Source organism: Nilaparvata lugens, chromosome 9, assembly GCF_014356525.2.
Source record: "Nilaparvata lugens isolate BPH chromosome 9, ASM1435652v1, whole genome shotgun sequence".
Lineage (NCBI taxonomy): Eukaryota > Metazoa > Arthropoda > Insecta > Hemiptera > Delphacidae > Nilaparvata > Nilaparvata lugens.
In genome coordinates, this window is record NC_052512.1 from 31,645,681 (window position 1) to 31,665,410 (window position 19,730).

Below are 19,730 nucleotides of genomic sequence, written 5' to 3' on the forward strand. Positions count from 1 at the left end.
TCTCTTGGGTTAACAGCCGTAGGGCTGGTTGGCAGCAGCTCTCCATGCTTTTCTGTCGTCCGCTTTCCGCTTCAGCTCGTAGTATGATCCACATCTCATATCCCGTAGCAATTGTTTCATATACTCCAGCCTAGGTCTTCCTCTCATATTCCTTCCCTCAACCATTCCCTCCATTATCCTTGTCAGTAGAGTGTCATGTCTGATGATGTGGCCAATCAGCTGTGCTCTTCTTTGCTTGATCCACTTCAAGAAGCTCCGGTTCTCTCCCACTCTTTCAAAAACCTGCTCATTTGTAATCATATCTCTCCAACTGATCTTCATCATTCTTCTGTAGCACCATGCCTCGAATGCAGCCAATCTTCTTTCCTCTCTCACCCCCATTGTCCACGCCTCACTTCCATATGTTGCAGTACTCCATACATACGTTTTCAACATGTTTTTTCTACGTCGAGACTTATGTTTTTTGAGGTGAATAGATTTTTCTTCTTATTGAAGGCAATCTTAGCCTGGGCAATTCTGCTGGCAATGTCCTTGCAGCTTCTTCCATCACTTGTGATTTTGCTACCCAGGTAATTGAACTCCTTCACTTCATTTACTACCTCATTCCTTAGCTTTACTGCTGAGCTGTTCTCCCCTGTCCTGCAACATATTAGCACTTTGGTCTTTCGGATGTTTATTTTCAATCTAAACTCTTCCTCCATTATTCTGTCCATTTCATTCAGTGTTTTCTGTAGGCCTAGTTCCTCTTCACTTTCTGCCATTACTGCTGAAAGACACAGCCCACAGTAACAAATACACAAGACACAGGAAAAGAAAGCATTATACCATTCATGTGTAGTAATATTGAATGTACTCTTCCTTTGAGTAGAAAGCACTTTTGGATAAATCTATCTTTAATTGAGATCTAAAGTCTCTTTCATTCATACTCTTCATGAAATCAGGTAATCTATATATATAAAAGCGAAATGGCACTCACTGACTGACTGACTCACTCACTCACTCACTCGCATAACTGAAAATCTACCGGACCAAAAACGTTCAAATTTGGTAGGAATGTTCAGTTGGCCCTTTAGAGGCGCACTAAGAAATCTTTTGGCAATATTTTAACTCCGAGGGTTGTTTTTAAGGGTTTAAAGTTCGTCTTTTAGCATGTATATTCTTCTTCTCCCAATCTCTTAATTATAATTGAAATTTCCATATCATATGTTACTATAGAACTATAATCTAGATAGAGTACCTCTTCGAAACAGTTGTTAACTGGCAACTAAATTAATAATTTTGTCAGGTTGGCATTAAGTTGAGTTGACTTTGTTAGGTTGGCACCAAGTTGAAGATTTAATGCATTTATCGCGGAAAAATTGATTGGGCACTGCTACTTCAATCCTGGGAATATTATATTTCTAGCCGTCAGGCTCGCTTCGCTCGCCGTATCCGTTTAGCCAGACGTTTAGTCTGGACCCCCGACTGGATTGTCCTAACATATGATAAAAATGCTCAAATGAAAAATGCAGGCGAGCGAAGCGAGCCTGCTGATCTCATTCTTGGACGATCCAGTCGGGGGTCCAGGGGGCAGAGCCCCCTGGCTAGACCGATACGGCGAGCGAAGCGAGCCTGACGGCTAGTATATTATATAATTGGATACCAGAGCTTCTGACGCCTCTCTTCTAGAAAGTGGAGCGATGCATCTCATCTCTCAACAAGTGTTTATTCCTAGTATTATGAAAATTAACATCATCACCACGAGTGAAATAACATTGATTTCTCTTAACAAAACAAAGGGCCTCCAGAATGTAGACACTGGGTAAAGGAAGAATTTTTAGACTTTTGAAATGGGGTCTTCAGCTATTCGTTTGTGACTCCACAACCATTATCCTAATAGCCCATTTTTGAATCCTGAAAACCTCAACAGAGTCACATGAACGACCCCAGAAAACTATTCCTTAAGACAGTAATGAGTGAAAAAGACCAAAATAGATCTCTCCAAAGGATTCCAAATTGAGAAATTGTTTTAATGACCTTAATGCAAAGATGACTGAACTCAACCTTTTTTTCAAATGCTGAAGATGAGGCCTCCAGGAATTTTGTTGTCATATTATACCAAGAACTTTTATTTCACTTACATGTTCTATAGTGTGATCCTGCAATTCAACATTGAAGCTGTCTGTAGATCTGAAAGGGAGATTTTTTGTCTTTTAGAATCAACATGTTTGCTGCAAGCCATTTTTCAAGCGTCTTCACTGACGCAATGCATTTCAGCTCTAGAGAAGATTGTGAATAGCTTTTTAATAAAAGACTCACATCATCTGCATACATGACAATATGAGTAGGATTTAGATAGGAAGGAAGGTCATTTATATATAAGAGAAATAGGATGGGTCCCAGGACACAGCCCTGAGGAGCACCAAACCTAAAAAAAACAGATTGATGGTAGTGATAGTAATAATAATAATAATAATAATACTGAGGGTGATGCCCTCAGAAGCTCCTAGGCTTGTGCGTGGGTAATGAGTGAAAGGGTTGATGATGATGATGAGAGATGACGACTACTTTTTAGGTAGTCGGGACCGACGACCTAACCTAGCGCCGCAGTGCAGGATGGTTTCTTACAGCTTGGCGTTGTTGTCATTCGAGATGGGTGTCTGGCTTAGAAGTGTTTCGGCCGCATTGCAGGATGACTGTTAACGGTTGCCGGAAGATCAACAGCTGGATTTTTTTCGTTATTTTTCGTGATAGAGAAATTCTGATTGCAGATTCGTTCTCAGCGACCCCAAGTTTAGCCTAAAGGCTCAGAATGTCAACAATGTTTTGTAAACAACCCATTACAAAATGATGGTGTAGTTGTTTATGTTAAAGATAGTATAAATGTACAATGTGTTGAGCTACATATTAACCAGGCAAATGTCCTACATATTCGGTTGGATGCAGCAGACAAAAAGTGGAACATCCTTGCAATATACAGATCACCGTCCTTCAATGATATTACAGATTTCCTGAGTGACTTGGAATCGATCCTGAATGAATTAAGAGGGCAACAAGTCATATGTGCCGGAGACATGAATATTAACACCCTTCAAATTCGTCCACATCATCAATTGAATGACTACTGCGATCTTCTAAGCGAGCATGGGCTCAGACTCTGCATTAAACAAGCAACCAGAACTACAACAGAAACTGCTTCTTGCATAGATCACATTGCTACCAACTCCAGAGATAATCTTTTTCCAATCATTTATGAATCAACAATAACTGACCACTTCACCACAATTCTAGGAGTGCAACATATTTCGAGAAATAGTGCAAATGAAACTGGAACACATGAAATAAACGAGAAAATAGACATTAATAGCTTGAAGAATGAACTACTGAATGAGGAGTGGATTCATGTTTTAGAAGATAATAATCCAGATACATCTTATGACACCTTCTTATCAACTCTGAGACAACATATACAAAATAATATCAAGCAGCATCGGCGGCAGAAGAAGTACAAACCCATCAAACCATGGATCACCAGAGGTATAGTAGCAGCAATAAGAACCAGAAATCTACTCAACAAAAGAAGAAAGGAAGACCCAAACAACATTAACTTAACCAACTTCTATCGTCGGTATAGGAATACACTCACAGCTTTAATTCATGAAACAAAGGACCAATACTATAGAGAGAAATTGTATGAAGCTGGAAAGGATAATAAAAAAATGTGGAAAGTAATCAAAGATGCTACTGACTCTAAATCAAAAACAAAAATGAAATTGAATGCTATTAAAATAGATGATAGGATTTTCAATCTAAAGGAAAATCCAGAAACTGTGCTCAACCACATGAATAACTTTTTCACAAATGTAGGTGAAGAAATGGCGGAGACAATAATAGATTCCTTAAGAAAACCACTAGACCAAATCATATCCCAATATAAACCTGTTACAAGAACTCTACACTCCATCTACTTTCACCCAGTAACTGAAGATGAGCTTCTTGAAGCTATTAGTAGTTTGCGAAATGACAGTGCTCCAGGACTTGATGGAATCAATAATAGAACATTGAAGTCGATAAAAAATGTAATTGTAAAACCATTAATTCACATATTTAATTTAAGTCTGTCAAAAGGAATTTTTCCAAAAGCTATGAAAGAGACATGTGTTAGACCATTACATAAAGGAGGCGACAAAACAAATGCCACCAATTACAGGCCTATTTCACTTATAAGCAATATTTCTAAGATTTTGGAAAAACTGGTAAAGAAACGTCTTGTGAATTACATGGAAAAAAACAACTTACTATCTAGGAATCAATTTGGTTTTCGTGAGGGGAGGAGTACAGAAGATGCGGTATTAGAATTGTCAAATTTTGTCACAGATAAGCTAGAAAATAACAAAAAATGTGCAGCAGTGTTCCTGGACCTAGCAAAAGCTTTTGACACTGTTAATCACAGTTTGCTGCTGAAGAAATTAGAAGCCATGGGAATTAGAGGAGTTCCTCTAGCATGGTTTAGATCATACCTCTGTGACCGGCGTCAAAAAGTCAAAGTTGAAGAACATCTCAGTTCAGAGGGAACGATGAAGTTTGGGATTCCCCAAGGAACAGTTCTTGGGCCAATTCTGTATTTGGCATATGCAAATGAGCTATGTTCAATTAAGATAAGAGGAAGAGTAATAGCTTTTGCTGATGATACGTGTATACTATTTGAAGGAAACACCTGGGAGGAAGTTTTTAATCTGGCACAGGAAGAATTGATCAAAGTCGATAAATGGTTAAGAGAAAATTTGCTTACAGTAAATGCAACAAAAACGAAATTTTTAGCCTTTTCTCTGACAGAACGGACGAGACCACCGGATTCTTCAATAATCCTGCATCACTGTGGAAGCACCAACAACCCGTGTGATTGCCCTTCAATTCAACAAGTCAATGAAATAAAATATTTAGGAACAATAGTGGACAACAAATTCAAATGGGACAAGCACATTAATCTATCAATTACCCGGATCAGGAAGCTTCTCTACAAATTCTATCAACTCCGTAAAATCCTCAACTATGAGACATTAAAAACTGTTTATTTTTCTTTAGTGCAATCAATTTTAAGATACGTCATAATTATCTGGGGAGCTACGAATTTTACACATGTTGAACCTCTCTATAAACTTCAAAAACGAATACTAAAAATAATAGGCTTCAAGGAGAATCAATTCCCCACGAACATTCTTTTCAAGGACAGTAAAGTACTGAGTGTAAGACAACTCTACATCCAGGCTATCATCACGCGAATGAGGAGAAACAACGAACACATAAGACTGGCAGATCATAACCATCAAACAAGGCAGAGAAACACGTATTCAATAGTACCAAGGATGAACACTACATTTGGGCAAAGAAACTACACATATTTGGGACCAAAAATTTATAATTCAATACCAAGTTACATTAGGGAAGAATTCAATAGACACAGGTTCAAGAAAAGTTTATTTTCCTGGTTGGTTGATATTGGAGTGGAAAATTGTGAAAATTTAGTTAGACTGTAAATATTGAAACTATTTATTCTTCATTCCACTCTTTACTGTTTTTCATTTTTCTAAAAATAACCTTTCTTATTATTATCCTTAATATAACATTAATATTTATTTACTAATTCCATAATTTTGTTTGTTTGTATTATACATTTTTACTAATTTTATTATAAAAAACTTTAATCCCATATCAGTGAATGAAGTTTGTAAATAGTAATTATTACACGCAATAAGCAACTAATTACTTATACCCCAACACATATAATATATAGTGGGGTGTATATTTATTCATTGAAATTATCATTTATTCATTGTTGAAACACCGCTGATTTATGTAGTTATATTACAATACTATATTATCAATATTCTAATGTTGCATTCAATCTTCATTGTAATTAATAAGTTTTCATAATATGTGAAATTTGCTGCATAATTGGCTGTTGTACTGTAATTTATTGTAGATTCGTGTATGAACCAGAATGTATTGTAACTTACTTGAATAAATTTGAAATTTGAAATTTGAAATAAAGTGGAATCGACTGTGTAATGTTTTTAAATAATTAAAAATCATCATGAAAAGTCATTAATATGGTAGTACATTACGTTTCTGGTAACATTTTACTGGTGACTGGAGTTGTTATTGACACACAAAAATCAAAATAATCGTGAGAAAGAAAACTGCTGATGAACGCGAATAAGACCGCCACTCCATTGTTCTATTGTCTCGACTGCTTGGCTGAGCCTGGCTGGAGGGATCAAATAACCGACTGGTTTGATCTTTCGTCTGTCCGCTAGGCGGAACTACGCCGACCATTGCTGGGTGGAAGATGTTAACCTCCATGAATTTCTGCTTATTACTGTAAACAAAAGATGCAATATCCAAAAAATAAAGGGCTGGAATTGTTAATAATTTGAGTTTTTTGAAAATTGGCCTACATGAAACCCTAGATTCGGCTCCCTCAATAACCCTGATTGCTTTCTTTTGCTTACGAAACATATTCTGAAGGTTTGTTTGGCTGCTACCCCAGAATAAGATACTGTATCTGATGTGAGACATGAAATAGCCATGATAGACAGATAGTGTTGTTTTTATATTTGCCACTCTGAATATTGTTTTCAAGGCAAAAATAGCACGAGACAATTTCACATCCAATGCTTTTACGTGGCTATCCCACTTAACAGGTCAACACCAAGAAATCTAATCATCTCAGCAGCGCAACATTCCTGACATTATTATTAACAACATTATCAACATTATTATTATTATTAACATTCCTGAACATGAATCTCACTATATAGGTTGCTAACCTGAAACAGTCGACCCGGAAGTAGAGGGGCCAAATGCCAAAACCGGCTTCAGTGGATTACTGCTGAGTAGGCAGAAACGAGGCGTGTCGACCGAATCGATAGTGAGCAGACATTCTGCCAAGCTGCACAGATATCGTGCGCGCTTGCGCAAGTAACGGCCATTCAGGTAATCTTCCTTGCCGAAAATCGACTGCAACAAAATCAACAATCAGTTACACAGTTAAGGTTAGTTTTTCACGTGGAATTAAGATGGCTCAAATTAATAAATAGATTAGAAATATTTCACTCACGTACCACTTGAAACTATATACTATTGAGTTATTTCGGTAAATTAAAACCATGGAAGAAACACAAACTTCTAAACACACTAAGACCCGGTTGCACAAAATCAAAGACTGCAACAAAATCACTAATCAGTTACACAGTCCAAGATAAGGTTAGTTTTACACGTGCAATTCCTATACAATTTTAGTTAAATATAAACATGAAGACTATACATTTTGAATTGGGAAGGCTCAACTTAATAAATGAATTGGAAATAATTCACTCAATTAGATTTTAGTGACGATATTCAACTGAGTTGAATATCGTCACTAAAATCTAATTGAGTGAATTATTTCCATTCATTTATTAAGTTGAGCCTTCCCAATTCAAAATGTATAGTCTTCATGTTTATATTTAACTAAAATTGTATAGGAATTGCACGTGTAAAACTAACCTTATCTTGGACTGTGTAACTGATTAGTGATTTTGTTGCAGTCTTTGATTTTGTGCAACCGGGTCTTAGTGTGTTTAGAAGTTTGTGTTTCTTCCATGGTTTTAAATTTACCGAAATAACTCAATAGTATATAGTTTCAAGTGGTACGTGAGTGAAATATTTCTAATCTATTTATTAATTTGAGCCATCTTAATTCCACGTGAAAAACTAACCTTAACTGTGTAACTGATTGTTGATTTTGTTGCAGTCGATTTTCGGCAAGGAAGATTACCTGAATGGCCGTTACTTGCGCAAGCGCGCACGATATCTGTGCAGCTTGGCAGAATGTCTGCTCACTATCGATTCGGTCGACACGCCTCGTTTCTGCCTACTCAGCAGTAATCCACTGAAGCCGGTTTTGGCATTTGGCCCCTCTACTTCCGGGTCGACTGTTTCAGGTTAGCAACCTATATAGTGAGATTCATGTTCAGGAATGTTAATAATAATAATAATGTTGATAATGTTGTTAATAATAATGTCAGGAATGTTGCGCTGCTGAGATGATTAGATTTCTTGGTGTTGACCTGTTAAGTGGGATAGCCACGTAAAAGCATTGGATGTGAAATTGTCTCGTGCTATTTTTGCCTTGAAAACAATATTCAGAGTGGCAAATATAAAAACAACACTATCTGTCTATCATGGCTATTTCATGTCTCACATCAGATACAGTATCCTATTCTGGGGTAGCAGCCAAACAAACCTTCAGAATATGTTTCGTAAGCAAAAGAAAGCAATCAGGGTTATTGAGGGAGCCAAATCTAGGGTTTCATGTAGGCCAATTTTCAAAAAACTCAAATTATTAACAATTCCAGCCCTTTATTTTTGGATATTGCATCTTTTGTTTACAGTAATAAGCAGAAATTCATGGAGGATAACATTTCACACAGATACCCCACAAGACATAAAATGTTTACCCTCCAGTACCCCACTCATAGACTTTCGCTCTTGGAGGGGGGACCACATTATGCTGGGCTCAGAATTTTCAACTGTTTGATGGACGAACTTAAGAGTGTTGACAGTCATGGTAAATTTTATACAGCTCTCAAAGATATACTGATTTTCATATTTCCAACGCCTTCTATAGTAGATAGCATGATTCAGGTCATCCCAGTATAATGAAATACCAAAACTTCAAATAATTCAAACTACAAATAGAAATTGATGACATATTTCAATTATTAAGATGCTAATGAATTAATGACCGAGCGAAGTGAGGTCTAAGATTCAAGTCGACGGTTTGGCATTTATCATAATGTTCAAATGTTGCGCATTTATGGCGAAGCGCGGTAATAGATTTTCATGAAATTTGACAGGTATGTTCCTTTTTAATTGCGCGTCGACGTATATACAAGGTTTTTGGAAATTTTGCATTTCAAAGATAATATAAAAGAAAAAAGGAGCCTCCTTCATACGCCAATATTAGAGTAAAAACAAGACTATAGAATTATTCATCATAAATCACTGACAAGTGATTACACAGATGTGTGGAGGAGCCAGTCTATTGCTGTATTTCCATAAGGTCTATAGTTTCAATCAGGTACTTGTGGATGAGTATACTGCGTGAGGTCTACTGTTGACAGAACTACTAGTAATAGTAGGCCTATTAAACTAAAATCCAAATTAAATGCTGTAAATCACCCCGAAGACTTCTGCTACTGCAAATATTGACAACAGGGTAAACAGCCAGATGAAAATTCGATGACCGCTACTATTTTCAATATTTGCAGTAGCCAGTATCAGAAGTCTTGGGGTGATTTGAAGCATTTAATTTGGATTTCCGTTTAGAAATAATGATTGATTCATCAGCATTTGGATAATTGCAATATCTCAGTAATATCCATCTGAAGACTGGCTGGCCGCTATGGCTTCCTATAAAATGAGCGCTGCTATCCAGAGATTGTCAGTTTGGTGTAAGGGTAAGCATTCTTGACCGGCAATTAAAAGGTACCGGGTTCGATTCTCGGGCTGACAAATCATGTAGATATCAACACCTTTATTTAAAACATATTAACTGCATGCGTTTTCATATTGCCGATACAGCATTGATAAAACTGTAGACGTTTATTTAGCAGTCTCAAAAAACTTTTCTAGCTAAAAAATTGATAATACATGCCACGTGTAGGCTTATACATTGCATCAGGAAAACGAAGTTCAAACTATGGTTTTCCTAAACATATGTTTTTGAGATAATTTCTTTGATGCAGCTGTTTCACATTCACCATTATAAAATTATAAAATTATACAGAGTTTGTGAAAATAAAAAATTTATTGATTACCAAAACAATACTATTATTATATAATGATATAATTAATTATCAAAACAATACTTTTATTATATCAATAATTATAATATTATTAAACATATTTATCAATTATCAGAACAATATTATTGAGGTTGAGTGGAATCAGGTTGAAAGCAATAACAGAACAGATGTTCTTTTTTGAATTTCTATCATATTATTTGTTATTTCCAATGATTACAACATATGTTAGAATATCACATGTCAATAAATAAATTATCTCATTTCCATATGGCACTCACCTTACCATGTTCATAACCTTACTTAATAGGATCCTTTTCCATCCTTTGAAACCCTTAGAGGCAAAATATCTCAAAATCCGTTCTTAGTGCGCGTCTAGCATGTTTGAAGAATATTTGTGCAAAGTTTCAAGTCTGTAGGACAATTAGTTTGAGCTGTAGTGTGATTTTACATCAAAATTTTCGAAAAATGCCCTCTCCTGGACCCCCTGTGCTCCTGATCGCGATTTTTCTGCATAGATCTAATTTCTTTTCGTAGCTGAACAAAAAAGTTCCTCATGACTTTGCTGTGAAATGAGCGGTTCAAAAGTACAAAATTTTGGGGGGGCCCCAGCTCCCTCAGGGGGGCAAATTTCTGAAAATCCTTTCTTAGTGGATGTTTTCATAACAATCGTGCAAAATTCAAGCTTTTAGGCTCAGTAGTTTGGGCTGTGGTGTGATTTCAGTCTGTCGGGGCTTAGCCTTTTATGAGTATAGAGAATTATGTTGTAGTGGCATGCACGAGAGTGAATATTGTTCCAATTGTTCTAGGTGGCGGTGAAACATGGACGTCGAAGGTGACAGTTTATCTGCATGCTGTACCTGCGGCGGGAACTTTCAAAGCTAGTCGATTCACGCCCGAGAAAAACAACGTGAGGAGTGGATGGTGGATGCCTCAACAGAAAAGCCCAGTTGACAGTCAAGGTAACAAATGAATATTTATTCAATTATTTATTTATTCATTCATGTACAATATGAAGCGGGCCGGGTTGATAAAAACGAGTAAAGTAAATTAATACGGAAGTGAATAAAACTCACCTTAAAGTAGATACTTTGAAGTCGAGTAAGCTTTTTACTTTCCTTGCCCTATTACCATAGGTAAGGAATTATTGCTTTCCAAAAAATTAAGTTACCCCAATTTCTAAATTTATATACGTTTCAAAGTCCCATGAGTCCAAAAAAGTGGTTTTTCGGTATTGGTCTGTGTGTGTGTGTGTGTGTGTGTGTGTGTGTGTGTGTGTGTGTGTGTGTGTGTGTGTGGTGTGTGTGTGTGTATAGGTGCGTACAGATATACGCGCCGCGAGCATGAGCAATTCACTTTTAATCAGCTGACTATATCTGTATTTTTACAGAAACGGTAAGATAAAGTTATAAAAAGTTTAGCATCAGCTAATTAAAAGTGAATTGCTCATGTTCGCGGCACGTAAATCTGAACGCACCTTAAGAGTGTATGTGCGTCTGTGTACACGATATCTCATCTCCCAATTAACGGAATGACTTGAAATTTGGAACTTAAGGTACTTACAATATAAGGATCCGACACGAACAATTTCGATCAAATGCAATTCAAGATGGCGGCTAAAATGGCGAAAATGTTGTCAAAAACAGGGGTTTTCGCGATTTTTACCTAATTTATACCTAAAATAGTAATTGATAAGCTCTATCAACTGCCAAAAGTCCCATATCTGTAAAAATTCCAGGAGCTCCGCCCCATCTATGCAAAGTTTGATTTTAGATTCCCAATTATTAGGCTTCAGATACAATTTAAACAAAAAATTTCAAGTGGAATAGATTGAGCATGAAAATCTCTACATTTAATGTTCAGTAACATTTCCACCTAAAATTGAAAATAAGCTCGAAATTCGAGAAAATGTGATTATTCAATTGCAAACTGTTGGCAACTGTTGATTCTATTAAATCATTCACTATGAAGAGATACCAGACTTCCAGACGTGTGTCTCCAGCGTTAATGTTCTGTCACCAGCTGGCTCAGATCTTTGAATAGTAGACTTGAGATGCGCGTAAACCTAGCGTCAGGTGATCAATTTTCATAACGGCAAGGAAAGTTGTGTGAATGCGCCACACCAGATTTTTTGTCTATATAATGAGTTGTTGGTGCCAGGAAAATTGGTTCTATTTTTTTTATTAAATATTCAATTACATTTTCAACGTATAACTGTCCAACTGTCGAACATTGAATTCATCAAATATATCATGGTCCGTCGAGAAAAATTTGGGTTTATTTGAAATAGATTTGATAATTAATCTCTGCATTATGAATGCAGAATTATTTATTTTTAAATGGGAATTATTATAGCCTCCACATACTGTTACTCCATATTGCATTATTGACTGCACAATAGCAGAATAAAGCATTTTTAGGTGAGTTGGGTTCAAAATTTGTTTAGCTGCATAACTTTTGTAAGAAAGGGATTTCATCCTTCTACAAATGGAGATATCATTTAATATAGATATTTCATTTTAAAGTTTAATCTTTAGACACCTAGACACCTACATCTATTTAATATCTAGACACCTAGATATTTTTAATTTTCAACTCTACAAATGCCAGGATTTTGAACAACATTGGCCATAAACTATGGGCCGTTTTCCGAGCTCGGGATTTAGCTAAGTTCTAGACTTTGAACAGCTGGAGTCAGAAAATTGGCTTTCTGAAACGAGGCGTAGTCGCAGTTTTTATGATAATCTTTATTTTCTTATTTCTATAATTGGAAACGTTTTTCCTTGACGAAATTAAACATTCCTTAATAATTCAAAATAGCTGAGACTTTATACTATTTTCTCTTTATTTTATTTTGTTTTCAATTTTCTAGTTTTCCGAAATTTAATTTAAACGTGGACTGCGACTACGCCCCGTTTCGGAAGCCAATTTTCTAACTCCAGCTGTTTAAAGTATAGAATTAAGCTAAATCGCGTGCTCGGAAACTGGCCCCAAGGTTTGCACGGGCTATAGTTAAGTTATGTGAGTGCATTGATTGAAACCTTTTAATACAATGCTGCAGGAGAGCTGAGTCTGACACCAACGCCCCACTATAACTACAGTATTGCTAGAGACATTGCTATGGAAGCCAATGAAAACTTACAGAAGAGGATCTATGAAGAAAATCCCAATCTCAGAGATGCTTTGCTACTACTCAAAGTCTGGTTGAGACAACGGAAGCTCGATAGGGTAAGCTACTCACTTAGTCCAGTCAAATGGTCGTTTTTCACGAAACAGCCCCGAAAGAATTTTTCTATTTGTATTTTGGGGCGCTGAATTCGAATCTGAAATTTGCTGACACGCCAGAGGGCGGCTTCACCACCAAAACCCCCTAAAATTTTAGACTCTTTTTAATTTCTTCATTTAATCTCGAAAACTTCGAGTTTTTTGAAAAAAATTATTCTCTGAAAAATTAAAGATAATAACATTTTTAATAAATTGAGTGGTCGCGCAGGATTCTACCATTTTTGTTTCCAAAGCTTCGAATTTTCAAATAGGGGTATTTTTTAAGGGGTTTTCAAAATTATGCTAACCTACCACTTCTACCCTATACAACTTGGATATTTTTCTAGAATAGGAAAAAAACCACACATCACGTGAAAGAACAATTAATTCTGAACAGGATTTCTCAGGAATTTTTGAATTTAGTAGTGGGGTGAGGGGGAATACACCCAAATATAGGAAATCATCACGTCAATCTTTCACGTGATGTTCTGTTTTTTATCGATACTTGTTCTGTTTTTTATCGATACTAGAAAAATATCCAAGTTGTATAGGGTAGAAGTGGTAGGTTTGCATAATTTTGAAACCCCCTTGAAAAATACTCCTTTTTTGAAAAGTCGTATCTTTGGAACCAAAAATGGTAGAATCCTGCGCGACCACTCAATCTATCAAAACTTTTATTATCTTTAATTCTGTAGAGAATAATTCTTCTCCAAAAACTCGAAGTTTTCGAGATTAAATGGAATAATTAAAAAAGTCGGAAATTTTAGGGGGTTTTGGGGTTGAAGCCGCCCTCTGGCGTGTCAGCAAATTTCAGATTCGAATTCAGCGCCCCAAAATACATATAGAACCGTCGAGAAAAATTCTTTCGGGGCTGTTTCCTGAAAAACGACCATTTGACTGGACTACTGATCACTCACTAGTTACTTGTTACTCACTGTTAGTTACTTATCACGTGACCCTACCTTTACACACCTACACAGAGGGCCAGTTGCACGTACGTCTGTTAAATATGGACATGGTTACTATCGGTTAGTTTTTAATTCTGATTAAGTTTTTGGTTAACTAACCAAGATTTTAACGGGTACTGGCAATCTGGCAACACTGTAATTTGACCGACTATGTAACTATTCTGAACAAATGACACAAAATTGAGGTTATGTTATTGAAGCGGTGACCATTCATTGGGCATGAGCAATAAACATGTTCTGTCTGTCGCTAGTGTCAAGTGCTATCTACAGACGAACCAGATCAAAAACTAACCTCAAAATTCAGAATCTAATTTTGAATACTAATACTAGCTAGATACACTTCTCTATCTTATTAACGGATGAAATTCATTCATATATTCAGCTCATACTTTGAATTTTGTAGTTTTTTTTTTACCAAAAAATAATTGGAAGCCAGCTATCAGTAGGTACCTAATCGGCGTTAGTTGGATTTAATTCCCCGTGAATGGCCTGTTGAAAATCTTTACGTCGATTAGTTTAACCGGCGTTATTTTTCGATTTTTACCTTTGTGCAACCAAACTTTCTCAATTTCAACTAATCGCCGTTAAAATGGTGTTAACTAATCAGAATTAAACATTTTTTACGCCGGTTAGTTTAATCGGAGTTATCGCTTGACATTTCTGTTTTGTGCAACCAAAATGCATCGGTTAGCTGTAATCTCGATCAAAGTGTAGCATTTAATCGTGATTAAACCTTAACCGACTGGGGGAAAATATATTTAATGAAGGCACAACATGCTGGAGAATGACCAGAGCGTTCCATCGAGCACCAACTACAATCCCTCCCTACACCCTACATAGGGCTTGGGGGGGAGAGTAACCCATACATATGAATACTGAACAAAGATAAAAATGTCTGCCGAAAATCGGCGTGAAAACGGCCAATGAATGAATGGGGAAATTCCTTGTGAAATTGTATTCGAATTTAGTATTCTGACTAATACTGAACACTACTAGTAAAGACATTGAATTGTTTAAATAATATGCCCTTTTCATTATAGGGTCACTACAAAACATTCAAAAACATATAACAAAATAAAACATTTCAAAAGGGTACTTAAGAATTTTTATTTTATTACATCGTATTAATTTGAACTGCAATTTCCAATTTATCTTTCACCTTTAATATAAGTATGTAGTATGTATATAATCAGTGCTGTTTTTGTGCCAGTACGCCATAAAAAAATCGGAACAAAAATCCAATTTCAGTTTAGATTCAGAATCATTCCTGAAATTTCTCCGTCGCTTTCAAATTAATAGCTTGAAATACCTTTTTTAAGACTAAATTCAATAGATTTTCCCAAGGGTGGACCCAATTTCTGAATACCACCCAGAACCTTTAAAACACTTTCTCAAAGTTTTTCGATTTGTATACTATCAAGCTTTGAAAATGGAAAAGTTTGATCAGGAAATTTTTTCGATCATTACATTTTCAGATATGAGCGCATAAAGTTGAAATTTTGGGACAGATCATTTCAAATTCGGAATGAGATAAATTCATTATATTCTAAGGATACATTCATCATGGTATTGTTGATTGAATAAAACAAAAATTTCCTAAGAATTTCAATTTTTGAGAAACTTATTCAATTTACTAAAAATAACTTCTATAGTGAGGTCCACGTTATAATGGCAGTGTAGGATTGACAATACTGTTGCTGTCATTTTCTATCATACAACAAAACAGATAGCGCTATCTCTCTCTAGCTTTGCAATGTTGTCTGTTTGCCAGAATATTTTATTTTTACTTTTGACAGCTCTTTAGAAGAGCAGAATATTCATTTATAAGTTAATTCTTTTTCTTTGTGAGTATTGAAGGCTTTGACAATAATTATTGTTGCTACCTATAACCTGAAAAGAGTCTTATGAAGCAAATAATTCTAGGGTAATTATTATCAAACGAGAATACAAATTAAATTCTGTAAATCACCCCGAACACTTCTGCTACTGCAAATATTGACAACAGGGTAAACAACTAGATGGAAATTCGATGATTAAATAATTTTTGAATAGTATAGATGAATCAATAATTATTATTAAACGAAAATCCAAATTAAATGCTTCAAATCACCCCAAAGACTTCTGATACTGGCTACTGCAAATATTGAAAATAGTAGCGGTCATCGAATTTCCATCTAGCTTTTTACCATGTTGTCAATATTTGCAGTAGCAAAAGTCTTCGGGGTGATTTACAGCATTTAATTTGGATTACCGTTTAATAATAATAATTATTAATTCATTAGCATTTGAAGAATTGCAATATCTTAGTAATTTCCATCTGTAATGGCCGGGCCACACATAACCGCACCGAGCCCGCGACGCGGCACGGCCTAGTGTCGGACGTACTACGGTGAGTGAGAAAACAAATGCTTTCAAACGTGTAGGGACACATACTACCGCACCGCGTCAGCACCGTCACCGTGTTTGTTGCCCGCGCCGTCACCGACTAGTTCAGTTTACTTTTTGACGGTGACGGTGCGTGCTCGTTCAACATAGAGAGTGAAAAACATATTGAAAGAGATACGGAATTTTCCATTTTTATACGATCAAAGTGACGAGAAATAAGATTGAACGGAAAAATAAGTTGACCAAAAGTAAAATTATAAACAAATAATAAGTTAAGCCGAAGGTATAATAGACATAAAATAATAAAATAAACAACAAGAATTATAAGAGAAGGAACCGGTAACTGTGTCTTGAATTTTAAATTTAAAACTAATCACGTTAGATACATAAGGCAGAAGATGACAACTTTATTGCTGATATATATTTCCGATACATGTCTGATTGTGGTATTGTTATGCACCGAAATATATACCAGCACTATGATTCTCATCTACAGGTAATTATTTTGAAAATGAAAAATATAAATTTAAATCGGATGTAAGAATATTTTGATAGTGTTATATTATTAACAATAGTCTAGTACATTCAGAAAGCACTAAAGAACTGAGACTGTCGCACGGATACGTGTGTTCTCCTAGCACCATCAACGTGTCGCGGGCGTAGCTCGGCCGTACCTCGACACGGGCTCGGTGCGGTTATATGTGTCCCGGCCTTAAATTGTATATAGATATAGGCCTATTGGTAATTTTTGCAGGGGTTCGGCTCGTTCAACGGACACCTGCTATCCATGTATGTCGTATATCTGTTCAACATGCGCAAACTGAATGCGCAGATGAGCAGTTATCAGGTGGTGCGCAACACGTGGCTCGCATTGCAGAGCTCTGATTGGCTGACTGAAGGCCCCGCCTTCTTGCCAGCAAGCACCAATAACAGCGCAGAATATCACAAGCACTATGAGGTGGTGTTCTTGGATGCCACTGGCTTTGTTAACCTGGCTGCTGAGTTGAACAGGTTCACTTACTTAAGGGTGAGTTGAAGAAAATCTCTAAGCTTTAGAATAACATTCACAGTTTGCAGAACAATGGCTTCCGATCTCACAACTATTGGTGAAAAGCTGGCTTATTGAAGTTTATGAAGCTTATTGAAGCGTTTTTTGGAATTTTTATAACGACACCGTTCGATTATTGTTGGCATAACCCTTTGGGGAAGATCTAAATTCTTCATCCAAGTATTTCGATCTCAGAAATAAACATTGAGAATTATTTTTGGCAAGCCCCCCCCACCCCCCCCCCCAGATATCCCAGTCGAGAACTTTTCCTTAGTAGCAAGATACTCACACTGCCGTCAATGTATATGGATAGGCGTTTGAATTTTGAGCGCTTATAGTTGGTTAGTACACTTTTTCGCTACAGTGCCGCTAGTAAGCTACATGCGCTTACTGCCCGGGCAAGCCCAACTGTCGTTGCAAGCAGTTCATTTCGCGTGCTTCGTTACTCAAGTTTTGAATTATTATGCGTGATCGTGGACGTGTAATATGATTTCAAGTTGTATTTTATTTATAATTATTAGTTCTTGAAATTGGTTGTCCAGTAATAACTCAGTGTGTATGAAGAAAATATTGTTTTAAATATCCTAGTAAAACATAATAACATTTAAAAATACTACAAATCATCACAATGACAAGTCCCGTTTGAAAAACTACTCAAATACTTACTTATTTAGCGAATTCACATCCTGGGGCTTTCCTATCTATCCAATGATCTGCTACCCACTACCCATCTCACAAATAATGTATTTATTCGTATGTTAAAACGGAAGGAGATGGTGAGTTGTTTTCAATTTTTAAGCATGTTTCATGTTCAATCAAAATTGGTTGTCAAAGGTTAGAGTTCCCTTGTTTTGTTGTGTTATTTTATCGTACAAAATACAGTCCACATTATCGTTCAGTATATCTTCGAGATCTGTTCTTACACTCACAAAAACCTACCAAACTTCACCCGCAATAATGAAATTTATTATGCACAGCTACAATACAAGGCACTCAGCATCCCTATCAGTGGCTGCTCATAGAACCGCCATCTCCGCAATATATAGGCTCAAAAATATATAATAGACTCCCTCAGGATATTAGAGACATGGCGGACTTACGAAAATTCAGAGGATCGTTAAAGAGGCTGTTGCTTGAAAGGCCATACTATTGTGTGGATGAATTTTTGCAGGAGTAATATATTATCGTTCCTTGTTTTTGATTCAACCCAGGCCCTTGTACTTTTGACGGACTGCGTTTAAAAAAAAAAAAATTATGTGACTATTATATAATTACAGTATTTTATGAATGTGATTGAAATATGTGTTAAGAACCTTCTCAAGGTTGCTCTTTCTTTACTTATCCTCTGTCTGATTATCAGATGTTTAGGATGAAATATTATAAATTGAATTCACTTGTTGATCTTTTATAACTGTACAACTTTACATAGTAGTTGAGAATCCTATTATATTAAGCGAGCAATTTCTGTATTTATATATCTGGCTATTTTTATACCTGGTTATTTTTATATCCGGCTATTTTTATATCTGGTTATTTATGTTCTACGGATCTCGAAATCGGCTCTAACGATTTTCACGGAATTTGGAACATAGTAGGTTTATGATATAAAGATTCGATTGCACTTGGTCTCATTCTTTGGAAAACTCACTGAACGACATTAAAAGGAATCCTTGAAAAACATATGATAATTTCGTCGTCTCTCGATAACAGAAGATGTGTGTGTCTGTGTGGGAGAGAAACAGAATTATTTCCAGCTGTGTAATCATAATCAATCAGCGAGAGATTTTATCTAGCTAGACAATTTAATCGATTTGATCAACATAATCTGATTTGTTGACATGACAAGATAATCCTCCTAAACTAGAGTATATCAAAATTTTCAAAGTTGGTCATTATTTGACAATTTCAAGTGATTAGTGAGTGTTATTTTGTTATTCAATTTGGTTTGTATATAATCTAAATTATTTTTTTTTTGTTTTCAAATGTTTGAACAAAAAATCGAACCTGAATTCAAGTGTATGGAACATAACCTACTTTCTGGACTGTTTATAGGGTATAAATCAAAATTCGGGAAAGAAACAGTTTTGGGCTGTGCCTGTTAGTGCTTTCCCAATAATTTTAAAGAATTGTTTTCGGTTTAACAAAAGTCAATAAATAAATAACGAGCGAATCTCGGTGCCCTGATTTTTAATTAATTTAATTTTTTTTTTTAATTTTGAATGAATTTTATTTGCCAAA

General features: G+C 35.9%; 1 protein-coding gene across 1 annotated transcript in view; it reads left to right on the forward strand.

Annotated features, from left to right (window-relative positions):
* LOC111046856 (nucleolar protein 6) overlaps nt 1–19,730 on the forward strand; it is a gene marked incomplete in the record, with an annotated part of 84,835 nt that overhangs the window by 2,678 nt on the left and 62,427 nt on the right. The window contains 4 exon segments of the mRNA XM_039435243.1: nt 7,775–7,964; nt 10,637–10,789; nt 12,889–13,055; nt 17,199–17,471. Of these exon segments, the coding sequence (XP_039291177.1) occupies nt 7,775–7,964; nt 10,637–10,789; nt 12,889–13,055; nt 17,199–17,471 (783 nt within the window).